Source organism: Nycticebus coucang, chromosome 11 (genome assembly GCF_027406575.1).
Source record: "Nycticebus coucang isolate mNycCou1 chromosome 11, mNycCou1.pri, whole genome shotgun sequence".
In the NCBI taxonomy this organism is placed as follows: Eukaryota; Metazoa; Chordata; class Mammalia; order Primates; family Lorisidae; genus Nycticebus; species Nycticebus coucang.
Genome location: NC_069790.1, coordinates 126,553,120 through 126,573,535, shown reverse-complemented (window position 1 = coordinate 126,573,535; position 20,416 = coordinate 126,553,120). Strand labels below are relative to the sequence as shown.

Sequence of the window (20,416 nt, the reverse complement as noted above, 5' to 3'; positions counted from 1 at the left end):
GCTCAGCAGAGAGAGAAAGAAGGAGGGAGGGGTGGGGAAAGGAAGAGCAGAGAGAGGGAAGGAGGGAGTGGGGTGGGGCCTTGGTGTGTGCCACACCAAGGGCAAGACACGATTGTAAATGGGACTTTACCTAACAAACACAATCAGTGTAACCTGGTTTATTGTACTCTCAATGAATCCCCAACAATAAAAAAATAAAAAATAAAATAAAGCCTCCTGAGTAGCTGGGACTACAGGCACCGGCCATGACACCTGGCTTATTTTTCTATTTTTAATAGAAATGGGGTCTCACTCTTGCTCAGGCTGGTCTCGAACTTATAAGCTCAAGCGATCCACTTGCTTCGGCTTCCCAGAGGGCTGAGATTTACAGGTGTGAATCACTGCACCCAGTTCCATCTCTGTTTTGTCATAGCTCCAGTTCTGAGTTACTTAACTAGGATGCCTTACTAACCTATCAATGTCAATTTTTAAAAATTTGTATGCTATCAGATTTACATATTTAAATATGTAATTCAACAATTTTAGTGAATTTATAGAGTTGTGTGCCATCCCTACAGTCCAGTTTTAGAATATTTCCATTTCTCTGAAAAGTTCCCATTTCTACACCTGGCCATATGCAACTACTTTCAAAGACCTAAGGCAAATTCTACATAAATGGAATTATTCAATATGTAGTTTTTTTTTTGCAGTGATTTTTTTGGCTGGGGCTGGGTTTGAACCCGCCACCTCCGGCATATGGGGCCAGCACCCTACTCCTTTGAGCCACAGGTGCTGCCCCAATATGTAGTTTTGTGTTCTGCTTCTTTTACTTACTCTTCTTAAGCTCTGAATATCTCCCATTATATGGCTCCCATTATTAGCTGGTGGACATTTGAATTATTGCCAGTTTTAGGCCATTATGAGGAATAATGCTCTGAACGTTCACACCTTGCCAGATTATCAACATAATCTACCTGTATCCATGGACCATTTCAAGACACAAATGAAAGGAAACTGAAGAGCATGTCAACTCAATGCAATGTGTGGTCCTCAGTCAGGGAAGCAACATCTCTGCAAGACAGCCTGGGACACCTGGCACACACCCGAGGGCCAGTAAGAACATGAAAGCGTGCCTCACTGCAAAGTTAGGAGGTCTGAGTGGAGCCTGCAAAGGTTTTCCTTTTTTTTTTTCCCCTTCAAGGAAATTATATATTCCTTTATTTCTATGATATAAAACTATGAGAAGAAATTATTTCCTCTTAGAACTCGAACATATTGCTCAAGGTATTTGCAAGTCTTTTAGGCACAGTCGGAAAGGAGGCACATGAGAAGCTAAGCCAGGGTGGAGCCTGTGGCTCAGCCGGTAGGGCGCCGGCCCCATATACCGAGGGTGACAGGTTCAAACCCAGCCCCGGCCAAACTGCAACCGAAAAATAGCCGGGCATTGTGGCAGGCGCCTGTAGTCCCAGCTACTCGGGAGGCTGAGGCAAGAGAATCGCTTAAGCCTGGGAGTTGGAGGTTGCTGTGAGCTGTGTGAGGCCACGGCACTCTACCGAGGGCCATAAAGTGAGACTCTGTCTCTACAAAAAAAAAAGAGAAGCTAAGCCAATGGTAAACCAGCCGCACAGCTCCCTTCCTAACAACAGACAGAATGTGCAGGCAGCCTATGCAGGGCCAGGCTTATCTTTTCCACATTGTTTCAATTTTGGTGTTTGTGCTGTGGAAGCAAGCACTGAAAACTTCATTTCTAACCAGCTCTCAAGCGACACTGAAGCTGCTGGACCTGGGACCACATACTGCAACCAGTGGATGAGATAATGTCAACTCCATAAACCATGGTTAAGTTTCCTTATTTCTCATCATTTAATTTTGGTCATTTACAGGAATGTTCCTACTCTCAGGAACATGTGCTGAAATATTTAGGGAATAAAAAGATATGATGTCTTCAGTCTACTCTCAAATGACTCAGAAAAGAACTATGTAGAGAACAATAAAGCAAATGTGACAAAATGTTAACAATTGGTCAGTATGGGTTAGGATATTTTGCCAATTCTCACTTTTCTATTGTTTAAAATAATTTCAAAGTAAGGCTGGGCATGGTGGCACATGCCTGTAATCCTAACACTCTGGGAGGCTGAGGTGGGTGGATCGCTTGAGCTCATGAGTTCTAGACTGGCCTGAGCAAGAGCAAGACCTTCTCTCTACTAAAATAGAAAAGTTAGGCAGATGTTGTGGTGGGCATCTGTAGTCCCAGTTACTTGGGAAGCTAAGGTATGAGGATGGCTTAAGTCCAAGAGTTTGAAGTTGCAGTGAGCTGTGACACCATAGTACTCTACTCCAGGGCAAGAAAGTCTTAAGAAAAACAAAACAAATTTATTTTTCAAATTAAAAAGCTGAAATACTGCCTGGGCATGGTGACTCATGCCTGTAATCCTAGCACTCTGGGAGGCCGAGGCAGGTGGATTGGTCTCGAGCTTACAGGTTCGAGACCTCAACTCTAAAAATAGCTGGATGGGGATGGGGGACCTGTAGCTCAGTGCTTAAGAGTGCAGGCCACATGCTCCGGGCTGGTGGGTTCGAACCCAGCCAGGGTCTGCTAAATAACAATGATAACAACAACAACAACAACAACAACAAATAGCCAGCCAGGCATTGTGGTGGGTGCCTGTAGTCCTAGCTACTAGGGAGGCTGAAGCAAGAGAATTGCTTGAGCACAAGACTTTGATGTTGCTGTGAACTGTGACGCAGAGCACTCTACCGAGGGTGACAAACTGAGACTCTGTCCCAATAAAGAAAAATAAAACACAAAAAAATAAAAATAGCTGAGCGGGCCAGGCACAGTGGCTCACTCCTATAATCCTAGCACTCTGGGAGGCCAAGGCAATGGACTGCTTGAGCTCATGAGTTCAAGACCATCCTGAGCAAAAAGACAGAATCCATCTCTACTAAAAATAAAAATAGAAAAACTGAGGTGGCTCCGTGCCTGTAACACAGTGGTTATGGCCAACAGCCACATACACTCAGGGTGGCAGGTTCGAACTCAGCACGGACCAGCTAAACAACTACAACAAAAAAAATACCCAGGAGGCAGCGCCTGTGGCTCAAGGAGTAGGGTGCTGGTCCCATATACTGGAGGTGGCGGGTTCAAACCCAGCCCTGGCCAAAAACAAAATAACCAGGCACTGTGGCATGCGCCTAAAGTCCCAGCTATTTGGGAGGCTGAGGTAAGAGAATTGTTTAAGTTTGAGGTTGCTGTGAGCTGTGACACCACAACACTCTACCGAGGGTGACAAAGTGAGACTCTGTCTCAAAACAAAACAAAACTAGTACTGAGATAAGCAGAGAACCAATACTTAACCGATTAAAAATCTCACTGAAAGGGCGGCACCTGTGGCTCAGTGAGTAGGGCGCCGGCCCCATATGCCGAGGGTGGCGGGTTCAAACCTAGCCCCGGCCAAATTGCAACAAAAAAATAGCCGGGCGTTGTGGTGGGCGCCTGTAGTCCCAGCTGCTCGGGAGGCTGAGGCAAGAGAATCGCGTAAGCCCAAGAGTTAGAGGTTGCTGTGAGCTGTGTGACGCCACGGCACTCTACCTGAGGGTGGTATGTGAGACTCTGTCTCTACAAAAAAAAAAAAAAAAAAATCTCACTGAAAATAGAGTAAAAGATACATTTGACATCATAAAACACATGGCACACTGCAAGTATGATTTCCCTGAAAACAATGTGTCCAGCATGACTCCCTCTAACTCAGGGATTCTCCTGTGGGTTGCATCCCCTTTGTAACAACGAAAATACATGGCGGCATTAGGAAGGTTGAGAACCACTGCTCTAACCTGACTGGATGTCCTGCTGATTCTCATTTCAATTTGGCCTTCAGAGCAAATGGCATGAAGGTTGCATACCTTAAACCCCAAGAGAGGAGGTCGAGAACAGCTCGTTACAAACTTGAGCAATTTGCGTTTTTCTTCATCAGTGAAACCTTCTACCACTCTCCAGAAGATCTTAATGACAGGGTGATCAGCAGAATAGCCTCCTATGACAAAATGAACAAATATTAAAAACAAAGCACACTCACCCATCGGATGACAAAGTCCATGGAAGCTCCAGTCCCTTCCACAGTGTGTAGGACGTGCATCTGCACACAACCTATAAACAACCTCCTCTGCATTTAAATTTGACATCACCTCTCAATTACTTATAATACCTAATACAGTGTAGATGTTATGTAAATGGTTGTTACACCATGTAATTTAGGGAACAATGACAAAAGTTCAGTACAGATTAACATAATCCATTTCCTCCCAGTATCTCCATCTGTGCTTGGTTGAATTCACGAACATGGAGACAAAGGGTCAACTGCACCTGAAACTCAGAATCATGTGCCTCCTGCCCTAGTGAGATGTCCAGACCAAAGGCCAAGTTCAGGAAGGAGAAACTTTATAAGGATTGGAGCAGACAAATGCCAGAGTAAGAGGTACTTGGTCACCAGGGATGAAAACGGAAAGATATTCCAAAGGACTGTTTTTTTTCTTCAGTGTCTCACTTTGTCACCCTTAATAGAGTGCCGTAGTGTCATAGCTCACAGCAACCTCCAGTTCTTGGGCTCAAGGGATTCTCTTGCCTGAGCCTCCTGAGTAGCTAGGACTACGGGTGCCTGACACAATGTTTGGCTATTTTTCAGAGGCAGGGTCAAGCTCTTGTTTGGGCTGAGGTGATCTGCCCGCCTTGGCCTCCTGGAGTCCTAGGATTACAGGTATGAGCCACTGTGCCTGTGCCAAAGGATTCTGGTTTGTTTTTTTTGCACTTTTGGCTGGGGCCACAGGTGCTGCCCCCAAAGGATTCTGTTTTCAAAGAACTATGCAGGTGGTTAAAAATAAACCATTGTTGAGTTATAGACTCTACCTAAGGGATTTACATGTGGTTACATATCTAAAAACAGTAGACAATGGGATTTTTATTTATAATAAAGCAAAGTGTTTTCCCAATGTGATCTTAATGTCTGAATTAATCTTACTATCTTTCCTGCTGATACAACTTATTATCCTTCTGATAATAAGACTACAGCTAACAACCAACCCCAGTACACGATTAGACAACTATTCTAAAATTTAGTATCTGCTACTTACAGCTTTAATCTGGTTAAGTGCTTCTTAAAACTAAAATAATTGCAATATATTGTTCCCTCATTGTTAATATACTACAGAAATAATATCAATAAAATATCTTAAGTATATTAATTGGCACCAAAATGAATATGATAATATTTTAAACCTATTTACTGGAATAGCTAAGCTCATTAAAGGTATAAACTTTCAGTGCAGACAAGGTAATGCAAACAACCAAGACAATTTCTTGGCAAAGGAAAGAGTAGATTGATTTCATCTTCTTGAAACTTATGACTTGATAGTGGACACAATGTGACCTCAGGTATTATTTGCCTTCACATACAGAATTCAAAGTTAAAGGAATATGAATCAAATACAGCAAGACCAGACACTGCATAAAAATAATTTTTAGCCATTTTTCTTGCAACCAACAATACAATTTTAGAACATTGCACTTCCTCAAACAGATCTCACTCTCACCTCACAACCTATAAACCTCTCTCTATAAACAACCTCATAGAGATGGTCACATAAAAATCCAATTTAAGGCTCGGCACTTGTAGCTCAGAGGCCAGGGAGCCAGCCACATACACCAGAGCTGGTGGGTTCAAACCCAGCATGGGCCTGCCTAACAGCAATGACAACTATAACCAAAAAATATCCGGGTGTTGGGGTGGGCACCTATAGTCCCAGCTACTTGGGAGGCTGAGGCAAGAGAATCGCTTAAGCCCAGGAATTGGGAGGTTGCTGTGAGCTCTGATGCCACGGCACTCTACCCAGGGCGAGAGCCTGAGGCTCCCTCTCAAAAAAAAAAAAAAAAAAAAGAACTGCCTAAGCCCAAGAGCTGGAGGTTGCTGTGAGCTGTGACGACACAGCACTCTACCAAGGGTGACAAAGCGAGACTCTGCCTATTTATCAAAAAGCATCAAATTTGATGAGGTCCAATTTCTTAGGTTTTTCTTTTATTATTAATGGGGGATGTGTGTGCTAGAATTATTTTTATTTTTTATTTATTTGTTTGAGATGGAGTCTCACTTTGTCACCGTCACAGCTCACAGTATCCTCAAACTCTTGGGCTTATGCAATTGTCACCTCAGCCTCCCAAGTAGCTGGGACTACAGGCACCTGCCACAATGCCTGGCTATTGTTTTTAGAGATGAGGTCTTGCTCTGGCTCAGGCTGGTCTCGAACCTGTGAGCTGAGGCAATCTACCTGCCTTGGCCTCCCAGAGTGCTGGGATTACTGGCATGACCCACTGCGCCCAGCAAACTGTTTTTAAAAACAAAAGACTAGAAGGAGCCAAATTTTCAGTGACAGAGATCTAAGAAGCCACACTATGGATGGGTAACGCCACACGCAGAACAGTGCACAGGTGTATGGGTTCGGAGGCATGTAAATCCCTCTACAGAAAATTATATGGAAAATCACTTTGGAAATATGGTCATCTGTAGCATTTTCAGGAAAAATAACTACTAGTGATAACATACCTGAATAGTTTGTGAAGGACTTGAGGTCCTCCAGACTTATGGGAACTTGTGCACCAGAAATTAATACCTGAAAATAAAAAGTTCAAATCATAAAATTTGACATGGCTTTTAAGAACTCATTTTCATTTCCTATGATACCTGTGTCTCCCTGAGTTAGCAAGTAAGGTACCTGAATCTCCTGCTGATCAAACATGCGGAGCCACTCGAGGTTGACAACGTTGGCCAGGCCCTGTCTGAAGGCCAGGCAGTGCGGGCGGATCTGCTTGTTCAGCCTGTAGTCGGCCACCAGGTGGATGTACGCAATCCGGTTGGCACTGGTGACAGGAATGTCTTTCCCACCAAATTTTAGTTCAACTACCTGTGAGTACAAGGCACAAAGACCTCAAAACCTCAAAGGATGACCAGAGGGCAAAAGAAATGTTAAAAAAATATGACTTACTGCTTTGTCAACAGAATCTAAACACAAAATAGTCCAAGTAGCACACGCACCATCCACACAGATTCAAAGACGCACTGCTGAGAGGGTCCCCAGAGCTTGGCAACCTCAACCTCCTCTGTCCCTGCTTTCTCCGAAGTACTAAGGAATGTAATCACGGCAAAAAAAAAAAAAAAAAAAAAAAAATTTTTTTTTTTTTTTTTTGAGACAAAGTCTCACTTTGTCACTCTCGGTAGAGTGCTGTGGTGTTCTAGCTCACAGCAACCTCAAACTCTTGGGCTGAAGTGATTCTCTTGCCTCAGCTTCCCGAGTAGCTGGGACTACAGGAGCCTACCACAACACTCAGCTATTTTTTGTTGCAGTTGTCATTGTTGGTTTAGCAGGCCCGGGCCAGGTGTATGTGGCTGGCACCATAACCATTGTGCTATGGGTGTCCCCCCCAACAATTTCATTTTAAAAACATTAGAAATCAGAAAGGTAAAAATATGAACCAAACAAGTGATGTAAGTTGGGAGGGAGTAAAGGATTCATTTTGGAGAAACAAAGGTTGCAGTAAAATGATCACTCATGTTTGTAAACACAAGCAGTTTACACTTCATATTTTCTTTTTTTTTTTTTGTGGTTTTTGGCCAGGGCTGGGTTTGAAACCGCCAGCTACGGAATATGGGACAGGCGCCCTACTAGTTGAGCCACAGGTGCCGCCCTACACTTCATATTTTCATATTACTACTGCAAAGGATTTCTGTTTTTTGTAGAGACAGAGTCTCACTTTATTGCTCTCTTGCCCTTGGTAGAGTGCTGTGGCATCACACAGCTCACAGCAACCTCCAGCTCCAGGGCTTAGGCGATTCTCTTGCCTCAGCCTCCTGAGTAGCTGGGACTACAGGTGCCTGCCACAACACCGGCTATTTTTTTGTTACAGTTTGACTGGGTTTGAACCCGCCACCCTCGGTATATGGGACTGGCGCCCTATTGCAAAGGATTTCAATAATGATTTATGGGATACTGGTAATAACCAGAGGTAAGGAATCAGCCCATCCCTTACATATACAAACAAGAGTTAATAAGAACAATTTTGAGGGCAGCGCCTGTGGCTCAGTGAGTAGGGCCCACGTGGGCCCAATATACCGAGGGTGGTGGGTTCAAATCCGGCCCTGACCAAACTGCAACAAAAAAATAGCTGGGCGGTGTGGTGGGTGCCTGGAGTCGCACTGACTTGGGAGGCTGAGGCAAGAGAATCGCCTAAGCCCAAGAGCTGGAGGTTGCTGTGAGCTGTGATGCCACAGCACCCTACTGAGGGTGACAAAGTGAGACTGTCTCAAAAACAAACAAACAAACAAAACTTTTGACTATAGCCACACCCTCATAACGTGCAGGTCTAGTTAAGACGTTCTCTCGTAAGGAGCACCAGGGTGCTTGGAAGACGAGTGCCGCAGCAGGAGCGTGGAGACCTGCCTCATTCCTCTCTCACTGGTCACTCTGCCCCTCAGAGTTCTTTCCTTATTAATAAAGTGGTGATATCTGCTTTGTCCATCTTGGAATTGTTTTGATTATGTGACATCATATACAAAGTTGACTGACAAAATAGTTATAAGCACATGATAATAATCTGAAAGATAGGATACTTTTAAAATTCTCTGTTTGGCCGGGAACAGTAGCTCATGCCTGTAATCCTGGAAGGCCGAGGCAGGCAGATTATTTGAGCTCAGGAATTCAAGACCAGTCTGAGCAAGAACAAGACCTCATGTCTAAAAAATAGCTAGGTGTTGTAATAGGCGCCTATATTCCCAGAGACTTGGGAGTCTGAGGTAAGAGAATCACTTGAGCCCAAGAGTTTGAGGTTACTGTGAGCTATGACGTCACAGCACTCTACCCAGGATGACAGCCTGAGACTCTGTCTCAAAAAAAAAGAATAAAAAGAAAAGAAGATTATATGGGATGGCGCTGTTGCTCAGTGGGTAGGCTGGCCACATACACAGAGGCTGGGGGGTTCGAACCCAGCCTGGGGCAGCTACAATGATGACAACTGCAACAACAACAAAAATAGCCAGATGTTGTGGTGAGGGCCTGTAGTCTCAGCTACTTGGGAGGCAAGAGAATCGCTTAAGCCCAAGAGTTTGAGGTTGCTGTGAGCTGTGACGCCACGGCAACTCTACCCAGGGCAACAGAGTGAGACTCGGTCTCAAAGAAAAAAAAAAATTCCCTGTTTACTAGTACTTAAGAAAAATACAACTGTATTCCTGAGAATGGGTGAGGATAGTTTATGCCACTGATTAAGACAATACAGGCCCAAATAAATGAAGACATTCTGGAGTGACTATATTCACAAGGAAAGCTACTACTGTCGGGAATGGAGAGACTGGGGAGAAGGGGCTGCTGGGTAGACAGCAAACCATGGGGGTAAAAACAGAGATGCCAGTTATGGGAAAACTACCAGTGATGGAGATGTACTCAAAGCTTCTAGCTCTCTGGGGAGCTTTGACATTCCTAGAGTAACAGAGACAATTCTTCTACCTCTGAACAACGGCTATTACACCCACAATATTTTACCACTTTACGGAAAGGCTATTTCAAAACCTGCCAAAGAGCTCTATTTAAGTTATCCTGTATCGGATGGTTTGCTGGTTCTCATTTTACATAGCTTTAAACTTGAATGTTAAATTTGTCAGATTTGCTTTTTTTTAATAGTTCACATTTTAAATGAGGATTCAATTATTCTTACTAATTCACTTTCTTAGTTTTGGAACCATCAAATCGAAGAATGGGCTTTCAAGTCCATTGTCTCCACTCTGATTAAAGGCTCTGTTCATTACCTTAATTCCTCTGCCTGTACCAGCTGACAGTCCATCTGTTAACCAGGCCTCAGGAGGCGAGCTATTATATTTCAATATATAAAACACCACCCCCTTTCTGTTAAATGGATTAAAGGTAGGTAATAATAAATGATGATGCGCTTGCACTTGTGAGACATAGGAGACAAAGGACCAGGAAGTTATCAGTTAAGGAAATTCCAAGCCTCTTGATGTTTCCAATAACTTTAAAATGGTTACACTGCTTTTAATTAAAAAACCTCTAGGCTAAACATAAAAATCTATGTATATTTCAAAAGAAATGTCAAGTGTGTGCTGAAATCTCACGCTGGAGGGGCATATTCAGCTCTTTGCACTTAAGCAGAGCGAGGGCCTGTCTAGAGTCCAGACCTGGTACACTTTCTACCACCTGCTTAGCTCATTTGCTCCTCTGGCAACTTACACCCCTTTTCTGAGACAAGGAAAGGGTCCTGGGACTTGCCCAAGGCACACAGCAAAGCAGCCAAATAGAACCTGAACCAAAGTGTCCCCACTCAAGTCCACTCTTTTCCACATAACAGATGAATTTTGGGTTCTTCTTAAATCCTTAGCATTTTCCTCAAGAAATATGTCTATGTAAATTAGTGTCTAAAATAAAATTCATTATTAAACTAATAAATAGGCAAATTCATTGTAATGAAGAAAACAGGGTGGCGCCTGTGGCTCAGTCTGTAAGGTGCCGGCCCCATATACCGAGGGTGGCAGGTTCAAACCCGGCCCCAGCTGAACTGCAACCAAAAAATAGCCGGGCATTGTGGCGGGCGCCTGTAGTCCCAGCTACTCGGGAGGCTGAGGCAAGAGAATCACTTAAGCCCAGGAGTTGGAGGTTGCTGTGAGCTGTGTGAGGCCACAGCACTCTACCGAGGGCCATAAAGTGAGACTCTGTCTCTACATGGGGTTTGAGACATGTGGGGACTCAGGCTGTCACAGTTAGGGGCCTTTAGGGGTCTTTTTGCTGGATACTACAGTGATTCTCTTTCCTCAGCCTCCCAAGCAGCTGGGACTATAGGCGTCCACCACAACGCCTGGCTATTTTTTATTGCAGTTGTCGTTGTTTTAGTGGGCCTGGGCTGGGTTCGAATCCGCCAGCCTCGGTATATATAGCCGGCACCCTACCCACTGCACTACAGGCGCCGCCCTATTTCTTTTTCTTTTCTTTTTTTTTTTTTGAGACAGAGTCTCAAGCCTTAGCCCTGGGTAGAGTGCTGTAGTGTCATAGCTCACAGCAAGAACTCCACAGCTCCAACTCAGGCTCAAGTGATCCTCTTGCCACAGTTTTTCTATTTTTAGTAGAGACAGGGTCTCACTTTTGCTCAGACTCGTTTTGAACTGGTAAGCTCAAGCTATCCACCGGCCTCGGCCTCCTAGAATGCTAGGGTTACAGGCGTGAGCCACGGTGCCTGGCCTTTTTCTCCTTTTCTTATGAGACAGAGTCTCCATTCTGTTGTTCAGGTTAGAGTGCTATGATGTCAACCTAGGCACAGCAACCTCAAACTCCTGGGTTCAAGCAATCCTCCTGCCTCAGCCTCCCTGGTAGTAAGCAGCTGGGACTACAGATGCCTGCAACAATGCCTGGCTAGTTTTGCTATTTTCTTTCTCTCTTTTTTTTTTTTTTTGAGACAGAATTTCACTATGTCACTTGCCCTTGGTACAGTGCCATGGCATCATAGCTCACAGCAACCTCAAACTCTTGGGCTTAAGCGATTTTCTTGCCTCAGCCTGCCAAGTAGCTGGGACTATAGGCACCTACCAGCTACTTTTTGGAGTTGTCATTGTTGTTTAGCAGGCCTGGCCTGGGCTTGAATCTGCCTGCCTCGGTGAATGTGGTCAGTGCCCTACTCACTGACCTACAGACGCAGAGCCTTGTTTCTCTATTTTTAGTAGAGACAGGGTCCCATTCTTGCTCAGGCTGGTTTTGAACCCCTAAGCACAAGCAATCCTCCTGTCTTGGCCTCCCAGGACTACAAGCCTGAGCCACATGGATGGCCTAGTATAATTATTCTTATGCATTATCATCTATAATTTCTTTTCCTTTAATTTTTAATTGTTTTTTTATGAAATCATAACTTTGTACATTGATGCATTTATTGGGTTCAGGGTACTGCTTCAATATATAATGTGAAATGCTTACATCAAACCATCTATAATTTCTTTTTTTTTTTTTGTAGAGACAGAGTCTCACTTTATGGCCCTCGGTAGAGTGCCGTGGCCTCACACAGCTCACAGCAACCTCCAGCTCCTGGGCTTAAGTGATTCTCTTGCCTCAGCCTCCCGAGTAGCTAGGACTACAGGCGCCTGCCACAACGCCCGGCCATTTCTTGGTTGCAGTTCGGCCGGGACCGGGTTTGAACCTGCCACCCTCAGTATATGGGGCTGGTGCCTTACCGACTGAGCCACAGGCGCCGCCCCATCTATAATTTCTTAACTCAGTGGGAATTTGTATAATTGGCACATCTTAGCTTCACACGCTTGCTTTTAACAGATCCCAGTATCATCAGTGGTACTTTAATTGAACTTTTTCATATGTGACATTTCATTATTACAGTCTATTTTAGAAGGAAAAATGGGATACACTGCCATTAGCAAAGGCCTTTCTCAGGTCAGTGTAACGCTCGCTATCCTAAGGCTTTACTCCACTTATAGACCAAGCCACTAGGCGGCGCAAGGTGGTAGCAGCTGGCAGAGTCTGTAGAAAATTCCCTTAGGATAATAACAAAACTAACTTTCAAGAGAGAATATGCATTTTGCATGGTTGAGATTTCATACGGTATAGAATAGGAGATTGAGAAAAAGGGTAACTAGGCCACTTGTGGTGGACTGCCTGAGCTCAGGAGTTGAAGACCAGCCTGGTAAGGGCAAGTCTACCAAAAATAGAAAAACTGTGCTCCCAGCCTCCTCAAGAGGCTGAGGCAGGAGGATAGCTTGAGTCTAGGAGTTTGAGGTTGCAGTGGAGCTCTAGTGATGCCACTGCACTCCAATCTGGGCAACAGTGTGGGGTCCTGTCTCAAAAAAAGGAGTCAAAGGCCAGGTGTGGTGGCTCACACCTGTAATCCCAGCACTCTGGAAGGTCGAGGCAGTGGATTGCCTAAGCTCACAGGTTCAAGACCAGCCTGAGCAAAAGTCAAACCCCCATCTCCACAAAAAAATACAAAAACCGAGGCAAGAGGATCTCTTGAGCCTAAGAGTTGGAGGTTGCTGTGAGCTATGATGCCACAGCACTCTACTGAGGGCAACAGCTTGAGATTCTGTCTCAAAAAGAAAAAAATGCTAATATTAGTGGCACACAAATGAAATATGGTTCTACACTTGACATTACTGTATTACAGCACTTGGTGCCAATCTCAAGAACACCAACAGGTTACCCGGTAGACAGAAAGAGTGGGAGGGCCTGACCCAGTTATTACTTCCTTTAATCTGAACCAATTTCTCAAAGTGGATTTAAAGGGTAAGAAACAGACTGAAAATTTAAGTTCCAAAAAGATAACGACATTAAAACAATATCCACGGGCGGTGCCTGTGGCTCAACCGGGTAGGGCGCCAGTCCCATATGCCAGAGGTGGAGGGTTCAAGCCCAGCCCTGGCCAAAAACCACAAAACAAACAAACAAACAAAAAAAACACAATATCCACAATGTTCAGACACCAGGATGTGTAAATGTGCTTCTGCAGCACACATAGTAACACTGGAGTGAAGACATCTTTTGTGGTGCAAACTATATAGCAGTTCTGAAGCTTAAGGAGGAAGCTGCCCCCCATCCTGCCCCACCCCAATCCTACTAAATCTCTTATTTTACTGAGGAATTCCTAATGTAGTACAATATTATGATAAAAATGAACAACCCGGGCGGCGCCTGTGGCTCAACGTGTAGGGCGGCGGTCCCATACGCCGGAGGTGGCGGGTTCAAGCCCAGCCCCGGCCAAAAAAAAAAAAAAAAAAAAATGAACAACCCTATGCTGAGATACCACTTTATACCTATTAAGATGGCCATAAAAAAAAAAAAAAAAAGGGAGGCGACACCCGTAGCTCAGTGGGTAGGACACTGGCCACATACAATGAGGCTGGCGGGTTTGAACCCAGGCCAGGCCTGCTAAACAACAGTGACAACTGTAACAAAAAATAGCTGGGCATTGTGATGAGCACCTGTAGTGCCAGCTACTCCGGAGGCTGAGGCAAAAGAATCGCTTAAGCCGGGCGGCGCCTGTGGCACAAAGGAGTAGGGCGCCAACCCCATATGCCGGAGGTGGTGGGTTCAAACCCGGCCCCGGCCAAAAAAAAAAAAAAAAGAATCGCTTAAGCCTAAGAGTTTGAGGTTGCTGTGAGCGGTGACACCACAGCACTCTACCAAAGGTGACATAATGAGACTCTGTCTCTAAAAAAAAGGGTGGCAGGGAGTAACAAGTAATGAGTATTATGAATGATGTGGAGAAATCAACCCTTATGTACTGCTGGAGGGAATGTAAAATGGCAGTTCCTATAAAAATGATTTGATGGTTCCTTGAAAAGTTAAACAAGGATCAGAACAACAGACACCCACTAGTGTAAAACCACCCAAAACCTGATGGTCAGAGGAGACAACACACAGCTCAAGAGGAAAAACAAACCAGCTGAGTTCTACTCAACAGGACCAAGAGGAATCCCCCTACTCATCAAGGCTTACCTTCACCACTCAGGAGACACAGCCTGGCTGAATGGATTAAACACAAGCCAAGTATCTGCCTTCTCCACCAAACATCTAACCCACAAGGACTCATTCAGACTCAAAGTAGAGGCATGGAAAACAAACATTCCATGTAAATGGAAATCAAATGATAACACTGATTTCAAATCACCAAATGTAAAAAAAGACAAAGATGGTCACTAAACCACATATAATTCAGTAAGAAGATATAACAACCCTAAATGTTTATGCAGATAGCACAGGTGCACCCAGATTCATTTACCCAACCTCCCCTGATCTAATCAAAATGATAAACAACAGCAATATAATTGCTGGGGACTTCAACCCCACACTGACAGAACAAGAGAGACCCTCCAAGCAGAAAATAAAGAAAGGACTTAAACAGAATTCCATACCAAATGGGCCCAAAAGATATTCACACAACATTCTACCCCCAAAACACTAAGAACATAAAAATACATTCTTCTCATTAGCTCATGGAAAATTCTCTAAGATAGATCACATCCCAGGCCACAAAACATGTCTGAACAAATTAAAAAAAAAAAAAAAAAAAGGAATTATACCATATTACCTCCTCAGTCCACAGTGGAATGAAATAGAAATCAACTCCAACAGAAACACTCATCCTTACACAAAATCACACAAACCAAACAATCTATTGCTGAATGAGAGCTGGGCCAAGGAGGAAATTAAGATGGAAACCAAAGGATTCTTTGAACTAAATGATAAACGTGACACAAGTTATCAAAATCCGTAGGACTCAGCGAAAGTAGTCATAAGACATAAGCTCACTGCCATACAGGCGCACATCCACAGGGCAAAAAGATCACAGATAAAGAATCTAGTGAATCATCTCAAGGAATTGGAAAAGGAAGAGCAAACCAATTCCAAATCCAGCAGAAAAAAAAGAAATGGTAATCAAGGTAACTAATGTAACTAAGGCAGAACTAACTGAAATTGATAACAAAGAATTATCAGAAGATTGATGAAACAAAAAGTTGGTTCTTTGAAAAGATGAACAGGCCTCTTGCTAGATGAACCTGAAACAGGAAAGAAAAGATGCTAATAGCCGGGTGTTGTGGCAGGCGCCTGTAGTCCTAGCTACTCGGGAGGCTGAGGCAAGAGAATCGCTTAAGCCCAAGAGTTGGAGGTTGCTGTGAGCTGTATGATGCCACGGCACTCTACCAAGGGCCATAAAGTGAAACTCTGTCTCTACACAAAAAGAAAAAAAAAAAAGGTCCTAATAAGCTCACAGAGATGAAAAGGGAGTGGCTCAGCGCCTGTAGCTCAAGCGGCTAAGGCGCCAGCCACATACACCAGAGCTGGCAGGTTTGAATCCAGCCTGGGCCAGCCAAACAACAACCACAACCCCAAAATAGCTGGGTGTTGTGATGGGCACCTGTAGTCCCAGCTACTTGGGAGGCTGGGACAGGAGAATCGCTTAAGCCCAAGAGTTGGATGTTGCTGTGAGCTGTGACGCACTCTACCGAGGGCAACAGCATGAGACTCTGTCTCAAAAAAAAAAAAAAATGAAATGAAAGGGCGGCACCTGTGGCTCAGTCGGTAGGGCGCCGGCCCCATCCTTGTATCTCTTAGATGAAGCTCACTTGATCGTAGTAGTTTTTTTTTTATGTGCAGCTGAATTTGGTTTGCCAGGATTTTTTTTTTGAGAATTTTTATGCATATTCATAAGGGGGGATATTGGTTGTTTTTTTGGTTTTTTGGTTGTTGGTTTTTTTTGTTATGCCTGGCTTAGGTATCAAGGTGGTAATGGCTTTATAGAACAAGGTGGGAACGATTCCTTCCTCTCTATTGTTATGGAATCATTTCTTTAGTATAGTTAATAGTTCTTCTTTGTAGGTCTGGTAAAATCTGGCTGTGAAACCATCTGCCCAGAACTTTGTTGGGAAGTTTTTTTATGGTTTTTTTACCTAAGCCAGGCATAACAAAAAAAAAAAAACAACAACCAAAAAACCAAAAAAACAACCAATATCCCCCCTTATGAATATGCATAAAAATTCTCAAAAAAAAAATCCTGGCAAACCAAATTCAGCTGCACATAAAAAAAAGAAACTACTACGATCAAGTGAGCTTCATCTAAGAGATACAAGGATGGTTCAATCCACGCAAACCTGTAAGTGTCATTCACCACATAAATAGAAGGAAAATTAAAAACCATATCTAATCCCCTTGATAGATGCGGAAAAAGCATTTGACAAAATGTGTCACCTTTTTATGATAAGAACTGTCAACAAGGTCAGGCCAGTGGCTCATGCCTATAATCCCAGCACTCTGGGTGGTAGAGGTAGGTGGACTGCCTGAGCTCAGGAGTTTGAGACCAGCCTGAGCAAGACTGAGAACTCATCCCTAAAAAATAGCCAGGCATTGTGGCATGAACCTATAGTCCCAGGTACCTGGGAGGCTGAGGCAAGACGATTGCTTGCCCAAGAATTTGAAGTCAATGTGAACTATGATGTCATAGCACTTTTAACCATGGTGACAAAGTGAGACTGTGCCTCAAAGAAAAAAAAAAGAAAGAAAAAGAAAACAAAAAGAAGGGCCTCTCTCTCGGGACTGTGGAGGGTCCAGTTTTTCCTCAGCCAAGGATGGAAGCCAACATCAGCCCCTGAGGATCATTGTCAGGACTGCCAGGAGCGGGCAACCTTGTTTTCCTGTCTCAGACATTTGGGGGGGGAGGGGGAGAAAAAAGAAAAGGGGCTCAGTGCCCATAGCTCAATGAGTAGGGTGCCAGCCACATACACCAAGGCTGGCAGGTTTGAGCCTGGTCCTGGGCCTGCTAAACAATGAAAACTGCAATAAAAAAATAGCCGGGCCTTGTAGCAGGTACCTGTAGTCCCAGCTACTTGGGAGGCTGAGGCAAGAGAATCACTTCAGCCCAAGAGCTGGAGGCTGCTGTGAGCTGTGACACCACAGCACTCTACCCAAGGCAACATAATAAGACTTTGTCTCAATTAAAAAAAATAAAAATAAAAAAGGAACCATCAACAAAATAGGTATAGATGGCATGTGAAAGCCATATAAGACAAACCCACAGCCAATATCATACCAAACAGGAAGAAACTGAAAACATTCCTGCTTAGAGCTGGAACCAGACAAGGCTGCTCACTGTCACCACTTCAGCCCATCTGAGTCTCCAGGACTTCTGAGCTGTTGCTGAACGGCACGCATCCTCCAGTATGAGCATCACGCTGATTTACAGACATACCTGCTTCTTTACTAGAACCCTTACTTTGTTATAATTTTTTTTGTTGTTGTTTGTAGAGACAGAGTCTCACTTTACGGCCCTCGGTAGAGTGCCGTGGCTTCACACAGCTCACAGCAACTTCCAACTCCTGGGCTTAAGTGATTCTCTTGCCTCAGTCTCCTGAGTAGCTGGGACTACAGGCGCCCGCCACAACACCCGGCTACTTTTTTGGTTGAAATTCAGCTGGGGGTGGGTTTGAACCCGCCACCCTGGGTATATGGGGCCGGCGCCTTACCGACTGAGCCACAGGTGCCGCCCATTTTCTTATAATTTTAAAAAACAAAAACTGCATTGGGTGGCACCTATGGTTCAAAGGTGTAGGGCACCAGCTCCATATGCTGGAGGTGGCGGGTTCAAACCCAGTCCTGGCCAGAAAGTGAAAAAAAAAAAAACAAAAAACCCAAAAACCAAAAAACAAAACCTTCATTAATTCGAAGTTGCTCAACATGTGGTCACCAAAATAAAATGTTAGTGCTTGTGACCTGGAGGTTTTGGTTGGGGATCATCCCGTGTAGGTAAACATATTTTCTTTTTTCTTTTTTTTAACATATTTTCTTTTTTTTGTAGAGACAGAGTCTCACTTTATGGCCCTCGGTGGAGTGCCATGGCATCACACAGCTCACAGCAACCTCCAACTCCTGGGCTTAAGCGATTCTCTTGCCTCAGCCTCCCGAGTAGCTGGGACTACAGGCGCCTGCCACAACGCCCGGCTATTTTTTTTTTGGTTGCAGTTCAGCCAGGGCCGGGTTTGAACCCGCCACCCTCGGTATATGGGGCCGGCGCCTTACCGACTGAGACACAGGCGCCGCCCAGGTAAACATATTTTCAATTCACCATTTCAGATTTCAGATTAGTGATGCTCAACCTGCATGTGAAGCAAATCCCACATTATTAATTCATTAATAAATAATTTACTATGTTGTACATGGATGTTCATAGCAGTATTATTCATAATAGCCAAAAAATGGAAACAACCCAAACATCCATCAACCGATAAAGAAAGTGGAGTATATCCATGTACAGTCATATCTATGTATGCCACACCATTCAGCAGAAAGAAACCAAGTCCCAACATGTGCGGCAAGGGCCGACGCCAGCCCCAGAAGACAGCGTGAGACAAGCTTGACAGGCAGTGTCCAGGATACGCCAGTGCAGGGACAGGAGGCAGATGGGGGCAGGGTGACAGCTGACGGGCACGGCTTCTCTAGGGTCAAAGTGTTCTAGGATTGGTTGGAAGGGTGATGGCTGTGCAACTCTATGAATAACCAAAAACCATGGAATTATGCACTCGAAAAGGGTGGATTTGATGTTATGTGAATTGTATCAGAATAAAGCCATTAAGAAAGTTAGCTTGACTCTCTGTACAAGCCTTTCTTTTCTAACTAGGGATATAAACCACAAGAGCAACATGAGGGATAAAGAAAACAAACTCTACGGCCAGTGCTGGAGCAGCCCAGGTCACTCCGCAGGGAGAGTAAGGGGAACAGGGGCTGGTCTTCTGTCCCTGAGGGCTCCTGTCAGGAAGGTGCCACCTGGTCACTTCTTAGCACTGGGACCTATGCGGGTAACAAGGCTTGATCACAAGCACAGCATACTCCATTGGAGGACAGGATGCACTTTGAAGCAGGGACAGGCCCTCCCTGCAAAGAAGCTGAGAATGGTACTCAGCTCAGAGGCTGGGGCTAATGGGTTTCAGTTTCCTACAAGATGGAATTTCTACTATCCAGCCACATTTTCTTTTAACTAAATGTGCAAGAGCTCAAACAATGTAAAACAAGCATACTTCAACACAAAAGGAATGAGCTTCTTTGCTGATGTGTGCACAGCTGGGGCAGGGTTGTCCTCACCTGTGCCTCTCCCAGGTCATTGTTCACCACAGTGAAGTTCAGCCCAAGCTCCTCCACATCATCTTCATAGCTCTTGAGAAACAGCAAGTTCTTATAGACTTCAGGATCTAAGGAGGCCAAGTGATGAATGTCCACATCAGCACTGGTCCCCAGCAGCTTGGAGAGGAAGAAGCCTGCAAAGGGCAGCTCCACCAGCATGTTCTCGTAGAGAGCCTTGACAGACCACAAGCACAGTTAGCACTAAAGTCTTTTTTTCAAATAACAAATATGCTCACTTTAAGATTTAACAGAATTCTAACATCACAGATAGTTTTTTTCTCCAGAATAACGAAGAGGATGGTGGAAGCTAGCACTCAGCGAGCGTTTACCATAGGGTGCAAGGCTGTAGTCTAGCTCCAGTGTGGGCATTCGGCGTGTTGGTGGTAAGATCACAAAATGTTAACATCAACTGGGATTTTTTTGTTAAGAGACTACGGAGTCTTACTATTTTGCCCAGGCTGGACGCAGTGCAGTAGCCACTCAGGTGCAATCCCACTGCTGATCAGCACGATCTTTTCTTTTTCCTTTTTTTTGAGGCAGTTTTATTCCGTCACCCTTGGTAGAGTGCCCTAGCATCATAGGTCACAGCAACCTCAAACTCCTGGGCTCAAGTGATCTTGCCTCAGCCTCTCAAGTAGCTGGGACTATAGGTGCCTGCCACAATGCTGGCTATTTTTGTTTGTTTGTTTGTTTTTTAAAGAGTCTGGGTCTAGGGAGACGCATGTTGGCT

At 44.4% G+C, this 20,416-nt stretch overlaps 1 protein-coding gene and 1 non-coding gene across 3 annotated transcripts in view; one reads left to right on the top strand and one right to left on the bottom strand.

Moving 5' to 3' along the window:
- Positions 1-20,416, bottom strand: part of UBE3C (ubiquitin protein ligase E3C) — a 129,816-nt gene that overhangs the window by 9,111 nt on the left and 100,289 nt on the right. For both annotated transcript variants that reach the window (XM_053608439.1, XM_053608440.1), the window contains exons 19-22: positions 19,648-19,860; positions 6,742-6,930; positions 6,573-6,639; positions 3,883-4,013 (exon numbers count right to left, since the gene is read on the bottom strand). In XM_053608439.1, coding sequence (XP_053464414.1) covers positions 3,883-4,013; positions 6,573-6,639; positions 6,742-6,930; positions 19,648-19,860 — 600 coding nt within the window. The remainder of the gene's footprint in view (positions 1-3,882; positions 4,014-6,572; positions 6,640-6,741; positions 6,931-19,647; positions 19,861-20,416) is intronic.
- LOC128560633 (small Cajal body-specific RNA 20) lies at positions 17,094-17,222 on the top strand. The gene has a single exon (XR_008373106.1). It is a non-coding gene; the product is annotated as a small Cajal body-specific RNA 20 (non-coding RNA).